This window comes from Vanellus vanellus, assembly GCF_965231255.1.
Source record: "Vanellus vanellus genome assembly, chromosome: 10".
In the NCBI taxonomy this organism is placed as follows: Eukaryota; Metazoa; Chordata; class Aves; order Charadriiformes; family Charadriidae; genus Vanellus; species Vanellus vanellus.
The window spans coordinates 13,063,745-13,082,434 of NC_138915.1; the positions used below are offsets into that span (position 1 = coordinate 13,063,745).

Below are 18,690 nucleotides of genomic sequence, written 5' to 3' on the forward strand. Positions count from 1 at the left end.
CACATGTCCCGTTGCCTACGCTGCAGATGCTTTTTCCAAGCATCTGATGGATATTTTCAAAGCAAAGCGACAAATTTTCGCCATCTCTCATACCATACTGCGGTACCACTACAGTGAGCCTGGCAGAACAGCTCTCTGCAGGTAGAGGAGCTGGAGGGCAGTATCAAAGAAGCCGCAAACAGCAAACACCCCTTCTGGAACAGCCCACGCAAACCCCTTTTGAAGCAGAAAACCCATGTAGCTGCAAGACAGTGGACAAAGTCTCTACACAGAAGAATACATGAAAAGCAGTCAAGAAAATCTGCTCCCCTCAGCCGCTGGGCAAGTCAGACAACCCTTCTGTTGCCACATGGCCTTTGGCAAACGGAGAAGCTGCTGTGCAAGGGAAGTAAGAAGAATAAGAACAAGCTGCTGTTGTAACACTCCCTGATGAAACTTGGATTGTTTCCAGACACAGCTACAGGGATAAATCAGGTTCTGTTCCTTTTTATTTGTGGTGACAACAAGTTTTCCTCATGTTTGTTTCTGAGCTTTTCTTCCTTGGCCTCCTGCCAGGCTGTGATCTGAGTGGCAGAAACTGTTTGCCCCTTTCTCCCACACAAAGAGATGGAGAAACACGTGTTACTTTTGGCCCGGTATGTGCTTTTTCATTTTCTACATGGGTATTTTCTAGTAATATGAACTGCATGACAGGTTACAGTGTTCAGAAAACAGCCAACTGGAAGCAGCACAGCAGGAGAAAAGAAAACCACCTCCTTGGCTGAATATAGATGAAGCTCTTGCAATCCCTCCTGTCTGCATCTGAAGCCACATGGAAAGCAATTATTGGGGGCAGAGGGGAAAGCAACACCTGCTGGCTTTTTTCAGAGTCTGCACAATGAAGCACTGAAATCCATATATGTGGCTTGTAACTTTTTAGTCTGCAATCAATATACAATCAGGCCTCACCAGGACTAAATTGTATTTCAAAATGCAGTCCACGCATCTTCCTCCAGAGGAACCTAGTGCTACTGATAAGGGAAGGAAACATTAACTGGTCAATTAGTTTGATCTAGAATGCTGCAGAATTCGATCTGCCAACAGGAGAGACAGACTTTTCTTTTGACAGATTATTTGCTGCTTGTGACCCACTTGCTGAAATGAGAGCTCCCGGTCACAAGGTGAAAGGACAGCACGATACTTGCTAACCTGTGAGAACTATACCATTTAATGAAAATAAATGATATTTAAGACCTCCCCCCCGTCAATCACAGATCAAAAGATCTGCAATTCTGAAGCCAGTAAAGAAATGATCATCTTTCCAAAAATGAGGAAAAAAAGAAAAGACACATCTGTTTGTCTTGCAGGCTCTAAGATTCCAAATACTGTTAGGCGAACACAAGTTGCATCACGAAATCAAATCCGCAGCCTGAACACTCCCATGTTTGCTCTCTGAGTAGCCAGAACTAGGTGCTTCAGAAGACAGCACAAAACCAAACAGAAACAATACGATATATGTATTACAAAGTTGCTTTTTCCTAATCCCCGGCCCTTTGTGGTTAATGTCTATGTCCTCAAATATACTCCTCCTGAAAACAAGCACTAACTAGATTCAACAAGATAGTCTTACCGTTTCTACAAACACCTCAAATTAGTTTTCAGTTTGGACAAAAGTGGTTATGTATGGAGGCTTCTTTTCAGTTAGTTTTTAGGTTATTACTAAAACTATTTTAGCAGTTTATTGCTATTATCAGTTTTCATTCTCTCCAGCCACCAAAATATGCTCTTTTCCCACAGGTTTTCTTTTTCTCCAGTATCAGAAGCAGCTGGCAACAACAAAATAAAATTAATCCACCTTCTGGATTTGCCAGAGGGTTTTGACTCCCTTTTCCTGTCTTTAGGCTAGAAAAACTCTTTGAACCAGTACTGTCTTGTATAGCTTTACAGTCATGACACCACCAGTGCCTTAAGGCACTTCTACGCTGCCCGTATTTGTGGCGCAAGGGTACCGAAGTCACGGAGGTATGAACAGGAAGAATGGTATGATTCGTAGCAAAGGCTCAGGTTCTTTTGAGGCACCTTCTGGACAACAAGGCCTTGTAACTGACATGAAAATCATGTAAGAGCTATGATAAATCTCGTCGTTGACACTATTTAAAATGAGGTCCTCTTCAAAGATGACAGCAGCAAATTCTGATTAAAGCAAATTTCAAGACAATTCACAAATTCCTAGAAGCAATTAATTATATCCCTATGGCAATTTCACCACTGAATATGTGCTGAAATTGCTTCATATTAAAATATGAAGAAAAGGCATGCAGCAATCTATGCAGAAGACTATTTGCACAACACTATGAAAAAAACCCAACAGCCTACAGTTTGTACAAGTTGGTGTAACCTTTGCTATTTTAAGTTTCCAGGATACTGCTTTTTCAGCATATTTCGGCTATGCTTCTCTTAGCTGCTACCATATTCCACCCAAGAAGTGTCTGAACTTTGGGGTTAGCAAGATGATTCCTTATGCACCTGCTTTATAGATTGCTTTGGTTTTCTCTGCAGTAAGAGTTCAAGAATTACAAGTAATTCTATGCTAGACAGAACAGGCAACACACTCTGTGCAGGTCTGCAATGCAGCAGTTAGTGGGGACTCATTCTGCTTCTGTAACATAATCACGAGGCACTGCACTGCAGCAGAAATCAGCTCTTAGGCAATTTCTTCAGGAAGTCAGCTACACCATGTACATCACTTTCCCTCTTATTTCTATGGTACACGAAGAGAACAGAATTCTGTATGTAAAAAGTGAATGATGCCTTCAACCTTAACTGCAAGATATTTACTGGTGGCTCAGGCGTCCCCTCCCTTTTTTAAAGCAAGGTTTCTAAACCAGCTTGTGTAATTGGTTTCACTGACGGTTAGTTCCATGGCAACATCACTATAAGCCTCTTTGCAAAGCACCACCACAGAAATTCCCCCATTGCCCCCAGGACAGGCACTGCAGAAAAGATCTAATTCTCTCCAGTGCAATCTACTACTTTGCACTATAAAATGAAATGGCAGCTTCCTCCTAACCAGAAAACTGCAAACAATCAATCTACACCAACCGCTCTGTCATGAATTCCTTAATGTCACCACATGTTTTTTCATATCCCTGCAAGCAACAAATAACTAAGCATTACCTACAAGAAAAGCACCAACGAAACTGGAAAAAACAGGTCCTTCCAGTTGTCCATTTGCAGATATCAGGAGGACTGTTTTGGCACGTGTGAGCAAGAACTTATAATGCAAATTAGGTTTGTCTCTTCCAGGAACAGAGGAGCTGCATGCCTTGGCAAACATTTCTGGTCCAGTTACCGGCAGCTTATTCTCCAAGTCAAGGGGGGGGGCCACAGTCAAGAGTGTAGGCAAGTACTACGGTATACAGCGCGCTGCTTCCTGAAGATAACCCAGGTTATTCCAAGGCTCTTACCTCTGCTAAGTATTGTTAGCAAAACTTCCCATTACAGTTACACAAATACGGTACAGAGCAGAAATTCCTGGAAATGTACATACTTCAACTAAGCCTTGAGCCCAAGAACCTCTTAGAAATCTTCAACTGGCTTTCAGGTTTTTCTGTCCCATAGCAACATATTTGCTCTTCTTCTGTGTACAGACAGGTTGAACCAGCAATTCCCCATTGCCATGTCTGTTCTGTATGACTTGCTGCTTCTTTTCATATAGCCAGAAGCAAGGATCACTTATTTCTCATTTGTTGCAAGCAATGGAATCACAAACAAGTCTCAGAAAGTAAAACCTAGAGAACATTACCTGAAGCATGGAAAAATAACGGCTCACCTGTGGAAAACCATTGAACTGTGCATTCCAGAGAACAGCTTACAAATAAAGAAAATGGTTCATTTGTAGCTAGGAGCATCTATTTCAGTATCTAATTCGCAGTATAAATATTTTTCTCATTTTGTTTTAAAACTAGAGTGACTCTACAGCTACACATTTGTTTTTTAACCTGCATGTTGCAGGTTGTTTATGACCAAGTACAAATCTGACTTTCCAATGCTTTTTACAGCAGAGGGGAGAAAAATACCCCTGACAAGTTTGTTATGAGAAAGAGGCCTTTTTTTAAAAGACAGCCATGCATATTTCCTAGACTATTAACATTTAGGGAGAAGGGAAGATGAATGCATCCTAGGAGATCTTCCAGAGCACGCATCATGCTGCTAGGGCCTAGATTTAGCTGCACATCAGTTCCATATGTAAAAGTGTTTGCCCTAGCTGAGATCAAAAGTCTGAGTTGCCTGTCTCCAACTATGTTCAAAAACAGATGCATAAATAAGCACACAAGCACAGAACAGAAGTGTTCCCAATTACCCTCCCACCTGCCAGCAGTTTGTGAATCAGACACTTGCTGAGCCAAAGGTCAGCCTTGTGTTTAGATGCACTTGTTGATGTGTGGGTGCTTGTTTTGTGTTTGGGTTTTTTTCTTAAGATCCTTTAAATATGTGTCTTTGCAGACTATTCAAGCAAGAATCTCAAAGCACCTTCACAGACATCATAACTCCTGGAACCACAGTTCCAGCTTCCATGCTAATGACACTGTGATGCTTTGCTCTTGAAGCATTATAAAGGAAGCAAGTTTGGGAAAAACAGAAATCTCACCCACTTTGGACATTTAATGGATCTGCAAAAACCCTAACAAGTTTTACCTCCCAAAACTCTTTCCTACTACCCCCCTTATATGCCCTCCAAATTCAAAGAATTAGATCACATTTATTCCGAAGTCACAGGAGGTGATATTAAGTCAGGGACAGACTGGAAGCTTTTACCAAGTCACGATTTAATCATAACACTCAACTGCTGCTTGCCAGTGCTGTAAAACTGCTGAGACTTTAACTCCTTTACATGACTCACTGCAACAACTGTGCATCACAAAAGCAGCTACAACTGTCGAAGTTCGGTAAGAAGGAGAAGGGAACATAACACTGAAGGTGCAGCAGGACCAGGCACACTCAGTGGTTGCTTGCTTCATGGCTCTGCTTTCTAGTTGTTAGGAGCTACGATAGAACTCCAAAAACAGAGGACTTTTTCTTGTTGGAACATAACCAAAATACATTGGAAACACTATCTAGAAAACATCTCCAGGTTAGCTGCCAGCATCCACAGCTGAGCCTTTCTTACGAAGGGCTAGCAAGCAAACCTTGTAAGAGTAGTAGGAAGAAAGATTTAGTGGGGACTAAATGAAAGTGGCCAAAACCAAAGCAAAAGCAATGAGAACACAGTTAATTACCTTGCTGATGACAAAGCAATAGAAACCGCAAGGTGTTTTGCCAGCTGCAGGAGCAGCCAGCAGTATACTGATGGGACAGACTTCTGAAGAATTTGAGATATAGGAGAATGTTGTCATGGTGATAAATCTCAATTCTTCACCTTCCCTGTGAGAGTACAGGAGCACTGTACAGGAGTACAGGTGCCACTGCTGGCACTTGTATTCAACAAAACAAACAACTTCCTGCTCATTCTCACCACCACAGATTCTGGAAGCTGCAGCAGAATGACCACTGGTATGGGGAGGGAAAAGGAGGGAAAGAAGCTGGGGCAGCTGGAAGACCAACAAAAGAACAACCAGATCATCTCTCCAACCACCTGCAACTAGAAGATTAGAGGTTAAAAGAAACAGACACAGATTACCAAAGATCCCAAACCACTGCTGTTACCACATAATGTGTGGAATAAAAGGAGCAAGAATAAAATATTATCAGCTGCAAAAACTGGGCAGCACCATAGCAATAGTTTCTGCTTGCCGTTTTCTCTCCAAAAATACTCACATTTCTCAGGAATCCAGAAATAGAAAAACCTGGTAGCTTTTTTCCCCCTCTTCTGGGTGTCTTTTGCACTACCCCTCCTCCTTAGCCTATTAGATAAGAGGAATTTGGAAAGGATGGAGTCTGTATAACTCATCTAGGCTCCCTTTCCCATGGAAGGTTGGACCAGATGATCTTTCGAGGTCCTTTCCAGCCTGGGCTATTCTATGGTTGTATCACATTACTTGGAATGGAACAGAGATGCACATGAGATGACATACTGCATGATAATTCAACTAAAATTTACATTCTTAATTCTATTCTAAAATTTATTTAACAGATCTGATTCCACACTCAGTAAAGCTGTGACTAATCACACTTCAATACTAGCACTCACTTTAACTCCTGCTGACACTAGCAAAGATTTTGTTGATGTCCAAAGCAAAATGACAAAAAATTATTATTAGTGATTTTACTGAATTTTTATTAACAAATGCATTGAGTAATACATGCTGTGGATTTTCAGATAGCAGACTTCAGCATGGCCAAATTCTAGCTCCTTTAACATCTACATCAGTGGTATGATATAAAGTTTATACCCAGAGCAACTCCTTTGCTTGTAGAGCAGAACCTGGAACTGTTAGGTGATTTTTAATTCCTGTTACTCTAGAAACCCATCCAAGAAACATACTGGGATTATAGAACACCCAAAGCCTACAATACCCAAGTCAGAAAAGGGCACATGCTACAGCTGGTTTCAAGTAGCAGCTTACAAACAAGCCAGAACAGTGAATCACACTACTCCACACACACTTCATTACAGCCTCCGTAATGATGATTCCAGCTACCGTGCATAGAAAAATCAATTGAACCAATGAGGATCAGATTAAGAAACCCCCACCCACCTCTTGTCAGAGCCTGCTGGCTAGATGCCAATCGGTACTGTTGACTGTAGCCTATTACAATTATGCTGCAGCTCCTTATTCTTATCAGTGACCTCACCTACCTAAACATAAGTCAAACAGCTTTACGTTTAAAATCTCCAAGACCAAGCATTCTACCATTTGTGACTACAGTGAGAGTGCCGGAGCCCTGCAGACTAGAAGTAGATCTGCAAATTCCAGGAATTTGCCTTATTCCCAACAAGGAACATGTTGCAAGAAACGTGATTCATGGCTGGCTGACACCAAAGGCCTCTTGTGCTGATTCAAAGTGGTTTTTTGCATCTAGCATAGATTTACTCTTCTTTTTGGGATGATAAACTATCAGAAGACAAATGGTCTCTTCACCAGAAATTCAAGCAATGCTCAAAGCACGGGTCTTGTCAGTGATTAACATCATTCAAGAGGACTCAAACAGGATAACTCATTTAACCTCTCTATATAAACAGAGGCAGGTTTGATCTCGTCTCTTGAAGTGTTGGAACCAAGGACTTCATTAAGTATTTGGACTGTCAGAAAGAGGAGCAGTACGAAAGGACAGTTTCTTCTTGATTACCTAGCAATCTCCGAGATGCTAATTTTACATTTCGATTGGATGAATCAAGCAGAAACAATACCCTCTCAGCAGGCCTGACCTGACAAAAGAGCAGACTGGTCCTGGGGAGGATGACCAGGAGGTTGGACAATAACGGAAACCTTGCGTCATGGTTTGGCCTCAGCCAGCAACAGAGAACCACGCAGCCGCTCGCTTGACTCCCACAGCCGTGGGAAAAATCAGCAGAAAAGGGCAAAACTCGTGGGTTGAAATATTATAATTTAACAGAACAGACAAAGGGAAGAAAAACAATAACACCAGTAAAGGAATATAAGAACACGATTACAGTACCGCCGCGAAGCGCACCGACCGGACCCGCACCGCCGCAGCCCGCCCCCGAGTGGCGACTGACTCCCGCTCCCCGGCTAGCGCCTTTTATAGCGGGGCATGGGTCACATGGTATGGAATACTTGCCTCCCCTGCCCCATCCTTGCCGGAACCACGACACCTTGCTCTTTGGAAGGTTTGGAACTGGAAGCTAATCTGAAGACAACTCTTTCACTCTGTGAAAATAAGAATATGTGCAAGAGCTCTTCCCAATGCAACACCCCAGGCTACATAACTGTCACTGTTATTCACGTTCTTTGGAAGCTACTAGATTGGGCCCATCAACTACAGGGAAAGAATCACTGATTAGAAAGTTATCCTATCAAGTGTTTAAGAAAATAACTGGCATTCATTTATATTCTGAAGTGTTTCCTGGATTAAAAGACATATAAACCCATCTCCTATTGTCTATGTGATGAAATTGATTTGAAAGCTTACAGCAATCAAGTTCCTTTGACTTCAAAGGGTGAAATAATGACCCTGTTAAAACGTCTTCAATGGATTGATTTAACTGCATAAGCTTCATTTAGTAACAGAGGTGATTTAACTTCAGCTTTATAGAATGCTACCATTATTTCCATGACAACCTGTGTTTCTTTGCTGAGGTCAGATCTACAGCTTAAATTACCAGCTGCAGCTCTGAAAAGGTCACTGGGCAATGCCAACATACTGTGACTGAGAATAAGAGCCCCAGATCACAGAAACTGAGTTTTCAAGCCTGCTGAGGCTGTGCTAATAACTTCCAAACTGCTGAGCAGCGGTATCTCACAGTCCTTGCAATGGTTTCTTTTAGAAAGAGCAAGAGGAGTGAAGATGGTAAGATTATAAGCTGGCTTCCTCAAAGGATACCCTGGAAATAACATTTTTGATTGCCAATTATGACACTGCATTCAACTTTCAGACAGTGCAAAAGACCCAAGGAGTGCAAAACAAAAGTACATTCCCAGAAGGGAATGAGAACTGCAGCTCTTATACTCGATGACAGGAACAGATGGAGGAGACAGATGCAGAGAGGTAAATGTTGAGTATACTCTTTCAGCTTCAAAGGATGACTGTTAGGGCTTCATGAAGTAACTTCCTATGATACTGATGAGTTGTCACAGCAATACAGGTAGCAATAACTTCTGTCTGACTGTGTCCATCAACAATGCAAGCACACTGTCAGACTAATGCAGTACAAACGAGCAGGAAGTGTTTCCTGTTGCAATGGGGAAGGGTGAGGAGAAGAGAGCTTGTCTCATGCCAGGTTAACTATCGGATGAACAACTGGGACTGCAGTGACATAGAATTTATTCAGGAAGCGTACTATAGTTTCCATTTCAAGCACACAGAAAAGAGACACGTTTGCATTCACTGATGCAAACCTCCAGCATATTCATCACCCCAGTTCTGTACAGGCAATTCCTTCCCCAGGCGTCACAAAAGTAATCTGCAGTCAACCACCTCCGGTGGCCACCTTCTCTCCTCATCTTCAAGCTTTTCCACTAATGCACCTCAAGAGCTTCAGCAAACCACTGTGCATTTTAGAATGACTCCTCCTTCCTATACAAGATTAGGTAGTCTGGGAAAACTGACACTCGGGGAGGCTAAATGACTTCCAAGGCTTCTAGTCCTGAATGCTTTAATGGCAAGGCCACAATTCTTCCCATTAAAGTTATTAATCCCAGTAGTATCACCAGGCGGATTCAGCAGACTGTATCTTACTAAGAACAGCAGACCACTGAAAGTGCATAGCACAGTCCAAAGAGCAGACTGTTACGCTATTAGACCAGCGCTGCAAAGGTCCTTCCAAACACACACATCACTTGAAAAATCCACGAGAAGCGCAGTTAGTAGATATTAGAGTCAGCAGTAGAAATTTGGGTCAAACTATTTAATCAAACAGAAGTAAGGAGGAAATCTCATCCTTAATTTTTCACATAATATAGTACAAGGCACAGGGTGACAAATGCATTTCATGGTTCAGGAGCAAAGTCCTGACCACACTGTTACTCACTTTGTATTGGGAGACTTCCATTCATCTCTCACCGGCTGATCAAGCAGGGACATCATGGAATAATTATCCAACATGAGACCATCAGGGTCATCCGTCTGACCTGGGAGTTTCCCAAGAGGAAAGTCTTTCCATCGTATTTCATCTGGGTAAAAACAGTACATAAACAAGAAGTCTGAGCTCCCCAGGGACATTTTCAAAAAACAAGATCCCCCCAAGCCCACAAATACTGTCTCATGCAACACATCTGTTCAGCAAAAATGAACAATCTCAGGTACTCAGCAAAAATAAGTTTGAACTACAGTTTTAACTAATTTTATTTCTAACCTTACTATCTCTTCCAGAAAAAGTCACTGTAGTACGTGAGACAGAGACACATCTAGAGTCATGTAACATCACACAGTCTGCACAGTGCTGCTCGTCCAAACCACTGTGAGACAATGTCCATTAAAAGAAATCCCACAGTATTCTAGAGCAACCCTCCAGTATTTACCTTCCTCTTTTAAGCATACTTTTGTTTGGAACATACACATTGACTTAGGAACATTAATTTTAAAGAATTACTCTGCATACTTCTGTAAATTAAAAGAGCCATTTACACATACAAAGATACAGAACAGCACCTTTGCATCCAGTAGCTCATCCCTCCAGTGAGACTAACCATCAGCTTCTTAATGACTCGCTGAGATTAGCAGCTGCACAGCAACAGTGCAACAGTGACTAAAGAAGAACTGAACCCACAAAAGAAGCATATAAGGCTGGGGAAGCCTAATTAACCAACAAAACAATTCTGGACCGACAGGTGGGCTGGGATGAGATGGCAAAGAAAAAGAATATGACAATGTCTTGGAAACTCCGCTATTTGTTTTTATGAGCACCTATTGCTGATTCCTCTCCATGACTTCACATTTGTTGGCTTCCAATGGGGGGAAGAAACTGCACAATGGGAAACCATCCATCACAACCGATACCATCAGTGAGCCCATTCCCTTACAGTGTGGTGCCAAAATTTCAAAGGCAGCTCCCAATAAGGAAATCCCCCTTTAAATTTGATATTTATTTCACATCCTACTAAACAAAAGATACAAATTATCATGTCATTGTTTTGACAATACGATTTCTCAAGCCTATGTGCTTTTTTTGATACCAGAACATTTATTTCTGGAATGCTTACTAGCAGCTCAGTGAAGACCAGCAGACAGGAGCCTTCAGAAGATAAGGCACTCCACTCCAGAGAGGCGGCAATAATTACTCAGACTATTTGAGACCCCTGCTAATCACGTACAACTTGGCCATTTCCTTCTCTTTGCCTGAAACTGATTTGTTTTATGTACCTGACATCTGCTCAGAAACCCAAGCATTGCCCTAAAGAACCAGCAGATTTATTTGTTTTTCCTTTTATACCATTCTTGGGCATTTAATAGAGCAATAGACCTTGACATAGGATAGCGCTTTCTAAGTGTTATAATTTTACTATTAAAAAGGGGGCAGAAAAGCATTTGGTAACATCCAACACAGCTGTAAGGCAAATTACCATTATATATTTTACAGGCTAAGCCCTCTCTTTGGTGAACAACCTAGTATATAGCTGATATACCATATGTTGTCATGGGTTTGTACATACCTACTGGCTATAGTTTCACATTGTTTAAGGACGGTAATTACACAGACGTTATTCAAACAGAACTTAAGTTTACCACCAAACAACTACAGAAACAGAATCTCCACAAAAATCATGTGATTGAGGACACAATGCGTGTTCCTTCAGTGAAAGCTTTACTTGATCTGAACCAAACTCATTGAACCAGAGGACAATTTTGCTTCTGTTCTCAAAATGTCCAGCTCTAACAAGCTGTTCACATCAGCATGACTAAGTCAAGCTGCTTAGGCACTTAGGCAGATCTCTTGTTATTTTTCTTTTTTTTTTTTTTTTTTGACTTGGGAAAACTTCCCTGTGAGCAAGGTACAAGAGTTCATTGTCTACTAATGGCTGCTTTTCTTCTTCTTCCTTTAAATATCACTTTGCCTCCAACTCCTCTCCACCAACCTTCTCCTGTCTTGATGTTCCTCCATAAATCTCTCATCCAAAAATCTTAGCTACAGAACCCTCCACCCCAATGAGAAAGTACAGCTACCATAATAAAGCTAACAAAACACTGGATATACTGTTTATTCCCTCTAAAAACTTGCCTTGCTCTTTTATTTTGCTTGCCACCATGTCATGAAACTTACGAGCATATGACTGGTGCTTTCCAGCACAGCCAACTGTGCTTTCAAATACCCCCAAGTCTGACAAACAGAAGTCCAAGAACCATTCATATTTTCTTTGCCATTCATGGCTGGTATATATGCTGCCCCATCAATTGGATACATTGAAATTTTAAACGGTTTAGAAAAGCCTGATAAAAAAATTTAATGAGACAGTAAAAACATGCTCCTGGAAAAAGCACTCAATATTTTAAGAGTTTGAGAGAGATGACTCCTGCACATAAACAGAATACTGGAAAAAACCTCAGTTTTCAGTGATTTGGCATTTAGATGACTTTGAAGCACACTTCAATTCTGGCCAGGCCCAGAGGGCTGAGATGCCTTTGCATTTCAATTAACATTTGCCAGTGATGAAGATTGTCTAAATCTTTTTTTACCTGCAGTGATCTGCCAGGCGGACCCTTTCAGTGCTGCCCTTTTCTCAGCAATAGCCACCATGTTACCAGAATGAGCAAGTCCTTCCAAAGGATTTGTTTCAGTTACCATCTCTTCTTCCTCCTCCTCCACCTCCTCTGCACCATCATCTCTCTCCAGCACATCATCTTGTTTCTCTACAGTCTGCCCTTGATTTTTAACCTGATTTTCTTGTCTGGCCCTCCACTGTAAGCTCTCTATAGTGTAAATGGGCTGTTCACTGCAGTCTGAAGAGAGGCCTGGACTGGACAAAGGGCCACCTCCTTCCGTGTAAACGGATGCAAGATAGAGAAGGTTCTTCCGTGAAGAACGTGGCAAGCGAGGTCTCATGATTGTGAGGATCCTAGAAAGCAAAAGGGCAATATAAAAGTCTTAAAAGCAAAAAAAGATTCCAGATGAAGATTTATCAAGCTAAGCAGCCTTTTAAGTGTGAGCTTCCTCCAGGACAGCTCGCTCGTATCTCCTCTAGCAGGCAAATCTGATTATTCCCTTGTGGGTGGATGCTGAAAGACTTCCTCTTTGTGATTAGAATTAAGGACTTCAGATACTTCTAACTGAATTCCTGCTTTGCTGTTTTCATACGAAAAAATTACTACCTGTGCTATATTTGTAACACCTGTATAAGCAGTCACATCTCTGCTACCAAAGCACTTTTCTTTTTATCAGGTTGCTTTTTTAATACCTCCCCAGATAATCTCCGCTTTCATTTTCAAGGTGCAATCCTTTTAATTTCTCCTCCTTCTCTTTGTAGAATCAATGGGGAGATGAGCAGCAACAAACAGGGCTTTACACGCACCTGCCACAATTTCTACTAGATGCAAAGGAAAGGAAGGGAAGGCAGCTGTAACTCAGCATATCACAAGGGAGCAGGCCAAAGCTGTTACAGAGCACTGTTTGCTGTCCCTTTTCTGGGTCACAGGGTCAAACTTACAGTTGTAGAAGGTGTGGAGTTGCCCAGCAGGGAGCTTCCAAGCAATTATCAGTCAGCCTTATCCACTGCAAAGGAACTTTATGGAGGAACAGCTCCTTCACCGACACCTGCTTGTTACAGTGTTGTCTTTTCTTCCCTTCAAAGAAGAGAATGAAAACAAAAAGGTGCTCAAAGCTCATTAAAAATATGCCCTTCGTCCCTTTGCATTTTTACTGGAATACTCATCCTTAAATAAGCTGGCATTCCAACCCAAGTCCGAGACAAGGTGTACTGACCAGATAGATCAAGGTTGTTACAAGGGACTTGCCAATGCCCTGACAGCTAGGTTAGCTCCACCAGACGTAACCACGGTGAGGTGCAGATGTACCCAAGCTGGTTCTGTGCATGCCATCCCGGACAGGAAAGCCACAAGATGCGTTTGTACAGCATCGTCCCAAATAAATGCAGCATACTGCTTCTGGGACCTGAGATCATTCCAAATAGCACTGCAATGAGTAGACTTAACAGCTGGGAACTACTACCATTCAGGGATCTTGGTACAGAACAGATACGCTCAGTGCTGACTGAAAGCATCAGATATGCACCCATGACCGCCACAGATACTGGCAAAATCTTGGTGCAGACTGAGCCAGACCAGGAGAGGACAGAAGAGGCAGCAAAATTAACCGTCTGGAAACCTCCTCAGGGATACGCTATATCGCAGTATAAAAGTCCTCTTAAGAGAATTCCTGTGACATGCTTTGAATAATTAAAGCTCTTTTGTGCCTGTCTCTGGAGTGAAACATACAGTTTGCCAACTTCAACAGTTGCAAGGAGTTAGGAACAGCAAACAAAATATTACTTATTACTTTTCTGGAAGTTTAGAAGGCATGACAAATCCTGTGATAACATTAAAAAAGGACAGCAAGACTCTACAAGTACCTTGTAAAGGCAGGCTTCTGTTAAGTGAAGAAAGAACTGGAACAGGGAACTTACAACAGGTTGCTTATAACATCTTTAATAGTTATCTGCTACTGTTATTTCCTACAAGTACTAATATCTGGAAAAAATAGCATTTAAGGGCTTGCTTAAGGGCTCAACTGCAGGTTGAAAAGTGTAAGAAATGCAACAATAAAAGCTCTACGTTCACATCACAAAATGTAATAATTAGGTTACTGCACTTTCCATCTAAAGGTCATACCACTCTCCCAGTTTTCGCAATAGTACCGAAGAAACTTACATTTTCTACACACAGAAATTCCAGACATACTCACCAGCATTTACTTTGGCAATGCCGGTCAGCATCTCAGAAATCCAGTTGATCAAGAACTGAGACCGGAGTTCTGAAGAGTCAGAACATTCCTTCAACTCCATAAACATTTTCTCTATTAGGATCTGTGTAAAACTTCGGGAAAGGAGGCCTGACAGCAGGGGCTGCCAAAAGCAGTAAAACGTCTGAGGAATTTTGAACTGCCATACCTCTTTATTTGCTGTAATAAGAAGAAGAAAAAAAAAAGAGAAGCCAAAAATCATTGGTTTGTAATTTTTTGTGAACCATGGGTGTTACACTTGTTCTGATCTAAAGTAATTTGTTCTGAGATCACTGGTTCTAGGGTATTTCCTGGGATCCTCACTGAATCTGGAATTATTATTTTCTTATACTAGGGAAGTAAAATAATCAGCAAATTGATAATTAACATATTAGCTCAATGAAAGCAAAAAATACAATGCCTGATCTAATCACATGGTAAACCACAGGAAAATCTACCTGTTTTGCTAATCCCTTTCCAATTTCATCTTATTTCACACGTAATGAGCCATTCTGTCTAAAAATATACTGCAAAGAGAAGGCACATTGAGCAAAGCAACATAGAATCAAAAAGCTCCTTAAATTTTTACTACTGTAATATAGTCATATAAATTTGAGGCTCTTTCTTGGCAAGTTCTTTGGCTGGTGGTTCCAAGTGGTCCCAGTGAAACAGATTATTAATTTTCATTGCCTCTAGGCACCTAATTCTTTTGCAGAAAATCCACGCAACTCCACATGTATGGGCAGTAGCATGGAACTAAGATGCAACTGGTGAATGAGGCTCAAAAAACCCATTTAGATTTGCTTCAAATCTTCAATGTAGAAAAGAAACTAGTGGGAGTTTAAGAAATCAGTAACTATTGCAGATAAGGGCAGAGATGCAAGCTTCAGATGTTTTGGCCAGGCAGCGTTCAGTGCTGATAAGCTATCCTTCCATGGCAAGAGATTTATGCAAAAGCAATAGTTGAGCATGACCATAAAGGAGTCTGGAGAACACGTCAAAAGATGGTTAAGGACCCAGATATATGAAAAATATGCAGGGAATTACAGATTTCAATATAATGAGGAAAAAAAAGAACAGACTTGGACATAACACTAGCTTTGCACTTACTTATGTGGTGCCCAAAACACTAACCTTCATACTTGATATTTAGCATCTTCAGACAATCCATCTTTGGGATGAGAAAGCCATCACTAAGAAGAGCTTCAGCCACTGTCTCCCTAGAGCAATCAAAGAGTTTTATTAATGCCACTTACTCCTTTACATATCAAAACACCACTTCCACCACTTCTGAAACAAGTCTGAGAGCCAAATACCTGGAACTATGACGAGGAGATGTAACTTGTTGTAAGGCACTAAAACTGTATGCCAATTTTAGTCTAGATATATCCCACTAGACTTGAAGGGAAAGTGAAGTTGTGCAAACTGGAACAGAACCAGAACCTTGAAGGAAACATTGCTGCTTGAGTTGCAGAGCAAATACCTTGGCATTTCAAAAGCACAGGACCATTTATCATACTGAAATACCTATGGTTTGCAATAAGATCCAAGTCTCCTGCCAGCAGGCCAACCAAGATTTGAGGACCTCTGATCCACAGAGCTAGGTTAAACTTCAGGGGAAAAGCCAACCCTGATGACTTGCTAGAAAGGCACACCTTAAGATGCAGTTCACACAGCTTAAGTGAAAGCAAGAAGCGGAGTCCTTAAATTAAGCATCTTCAGAAATACATAGGAGACTGCAGCAAGAAGTAAAGTACCATTAGTTAGTCCTTCAGAAAACTAGATTCTCATGGAGGGCACTGGGGAAGCACTAGCCCAGCTGCATTTGTGATATATGAGAGGCTCCATGTGACTGAAAGAGTAAACAGTTGCAGCATTTCAGGACAGACACAAAGCAAAGCAGAAGCAATTGCCACATTGGTATTCAGAAACAACTTCTAGCAACCTTTGCTTTCACTTATATAAACATACACACAAAGTTATGTTTAAAGATTGTGGAGTTTCTTTGTTTTTTGAAGTACAAAAGTGACTTGATTATAAACACTTGAACACTCTCATTGCTGCTTTGGTAGCATAATGCTATTAATCTCAAACAAGTGTCACGATGGAGAATGGGCTGGTAGCAAGGGTTACAGAAGGCAGAGTTTTATTGCGTTTCTGAAGAAGTAAGAGAAGCCAGGACACAAGAACATTTAATGGAGAATTCCCTCTGAAGAAAGATAAATCTGCACTTAAGAGAAACCCCATGCCATATCACTGTATTTATGCTGCTATATAAAGACCAATGGAAACCAGAGTGGGATAGGGTCTCATTTTCAATACAGTTAACATGCTATTATTAATAAAAAGAAGTAGAAGGTACATGTATGAATCTTTTCCAGGAACTGTTTATAATCAATTTGGGCTCTCAAAGAAAATGTGTAGGTGGTTCTAAAAAGCTGGATATAGGCACAGCCTTCCATTAACTATAAATACAACAGCTTGCGTTCTTTAAAAGTTGCACCTGGAGCACTTTGAGCTGAGCCTGTACTGTCACTCTGGTGAAACATTCCCATTACATCACTGTTATTTCAGGTACTTCACAGAGAGCATTGCAGAAGTGCAACAAAACCCGTGCAGAGCTACCACGTGATGATGCATGACTGAGTCTTGCCGAGGGAAACCAACACCACCCCCAGTGGTACCCAGCACCAGAGCCGTGCTCAGCACTTGGTTTCCAGTTGTGCTAGCTAGAATGAAGAAAGCAAAGGCTGAGGGTCACCTATTTGGCTGTGAGGAAAGGTGTCAATCAAGTCCCCTATCCCACTTCTCTATCTCCTGATAGAGGAATGAGAAACTCCCCAGGAGAAACAATAAGCCGAGTGGCCAGACTTCCACATTCTCCTATAACACGTGCCCCCTCCCTACTTGGGCTCTGCCAACTCTCAAGAATAAGAGCATGTGTGAATATAGTCATAGAATACCAGGTCGGAAGGGACCTTAAGGATCATCTGGTCCAAAACCCAGTCAAACCACTCTGCACAAATCAAGGAAAACGCTTCATTACAGCAGCTGGCTTATCTGACACCTTCTGTTGACAAGACAAAAAATACAGAAAAGAACCAAAACTAGCAGTATGTAATCTGATGCCCAGTTCCCTGGGCACTCTGGAGTTAATACTGCTTAAAAAAGCAAAAGGAGTGGAAAGAGAGAGCCTGTAAAGTAAGAAGAATAAGGGTTGGAAACTCACTGCTAAAGCTGTTCTGTTCCAGAAACATGTATGTTTTCTTTCCACAAGTATGGCCCAAAGTCTGGAATTGTGGAACCAGTACTTACTGGAAATAATACACACTCACACAACACACACATATACATAAATAAAAACATTCTTGCCAAAACTTCTCTCTGAACAGTGAACACACGAGGCAGTTAAATGGAATTGCAAAATCTCTCTGCAGTAGCATCACCACTGAAGGGTTTGGCTCTTTGCTAGTTTTGCAAGATGAGTTGTGAAACTGTCCCCGGCCCCGGCTGCTGTAATTGGGGGATTTCCCCACATATCAGAGGAGCTATTTTAATGAAGTTGCCTGATCATTAGGAGTCACTCAGGAAACCATGAAACAGCTAACAGAAACAAAACCCACCAGACAGAAAAAATATACATTTTTATAGTCATAGAAACCAGCTTCCTCCTCTCCGTTTTCTTTGTTTTATTTGAAGCCTGTGCTTAAGGGAACCATCAAAAAAGCCTTATTCAATGTAGCACAATGCAGTGAAAACAAAGTTCCTATGGAAGCGTTACTGCCAGATTTGATTACTTAAGAAATGACAGATACCCTAGAGATACTATATCATCAGACTTTTTTGTTGGAACACAGGATCTGGTGATGCTGTTTTTCCACAGATTCCTGCCCTATCTTTGAGGTTTCTTTAGGCCACTCCAAGCATCCGAGTTTCATACCCTTACCTAAGTTACTGGGCTGGAATTCCAAACAAAGCTCTCAGAAAACTGACAGAGAAAGCTGGAAATTAAATCAGGCTCCCGAGATGTGCCACCTAGTTCTACGACTTTCCCAGATACAAGACAAACATTTTAAACTGCTTTAATTTTGGAAGCAGCATCTGCTAAGCACACCAATTCATCAATGCCCTGTAATCCATGCTATCACATACATCTGAAG

General features: G+C 41.4%; 1 protein-coding gene across 1 annotated transcript in view; it reads right to left on the bottom strand.

Moving 5' to 3' along the window:
• The window catches only part of LAS1L (LAS1 like ribosome biogenesis factor), a 33,503-nt gene that overhangs the window by 3,421 nt on the left and 11,392 nt on the right, over window positions 1–18,690 (bottom strand). The window contains exons 8-12 of the mRNA XM_082488133.1: window positions 15,665–15,750; window positions 14,495–14,710; window positions 13,242–13,377; window positions 12,274–12,653; window positions 9,632–9,773 (exon numbers count right to left, since the gene is read on the bottom strand). Of these exons, the coding sequence (XP_082344259.1) occupies window positions 9,632–9,773; window positions 12,274–12,653; window positions 13,242–13,377; window positions 14,495–14,710; window positions 15,665–15,750 (960 nt within the window). The remainder of the gene's footprint in view (window positions 1–9,631; window positions 9,774–12,273; window positions 12,654–13,241; window positions 13,378–14,494; window positions 14,711–15,664; window positions 15,751–18,690) is intronic.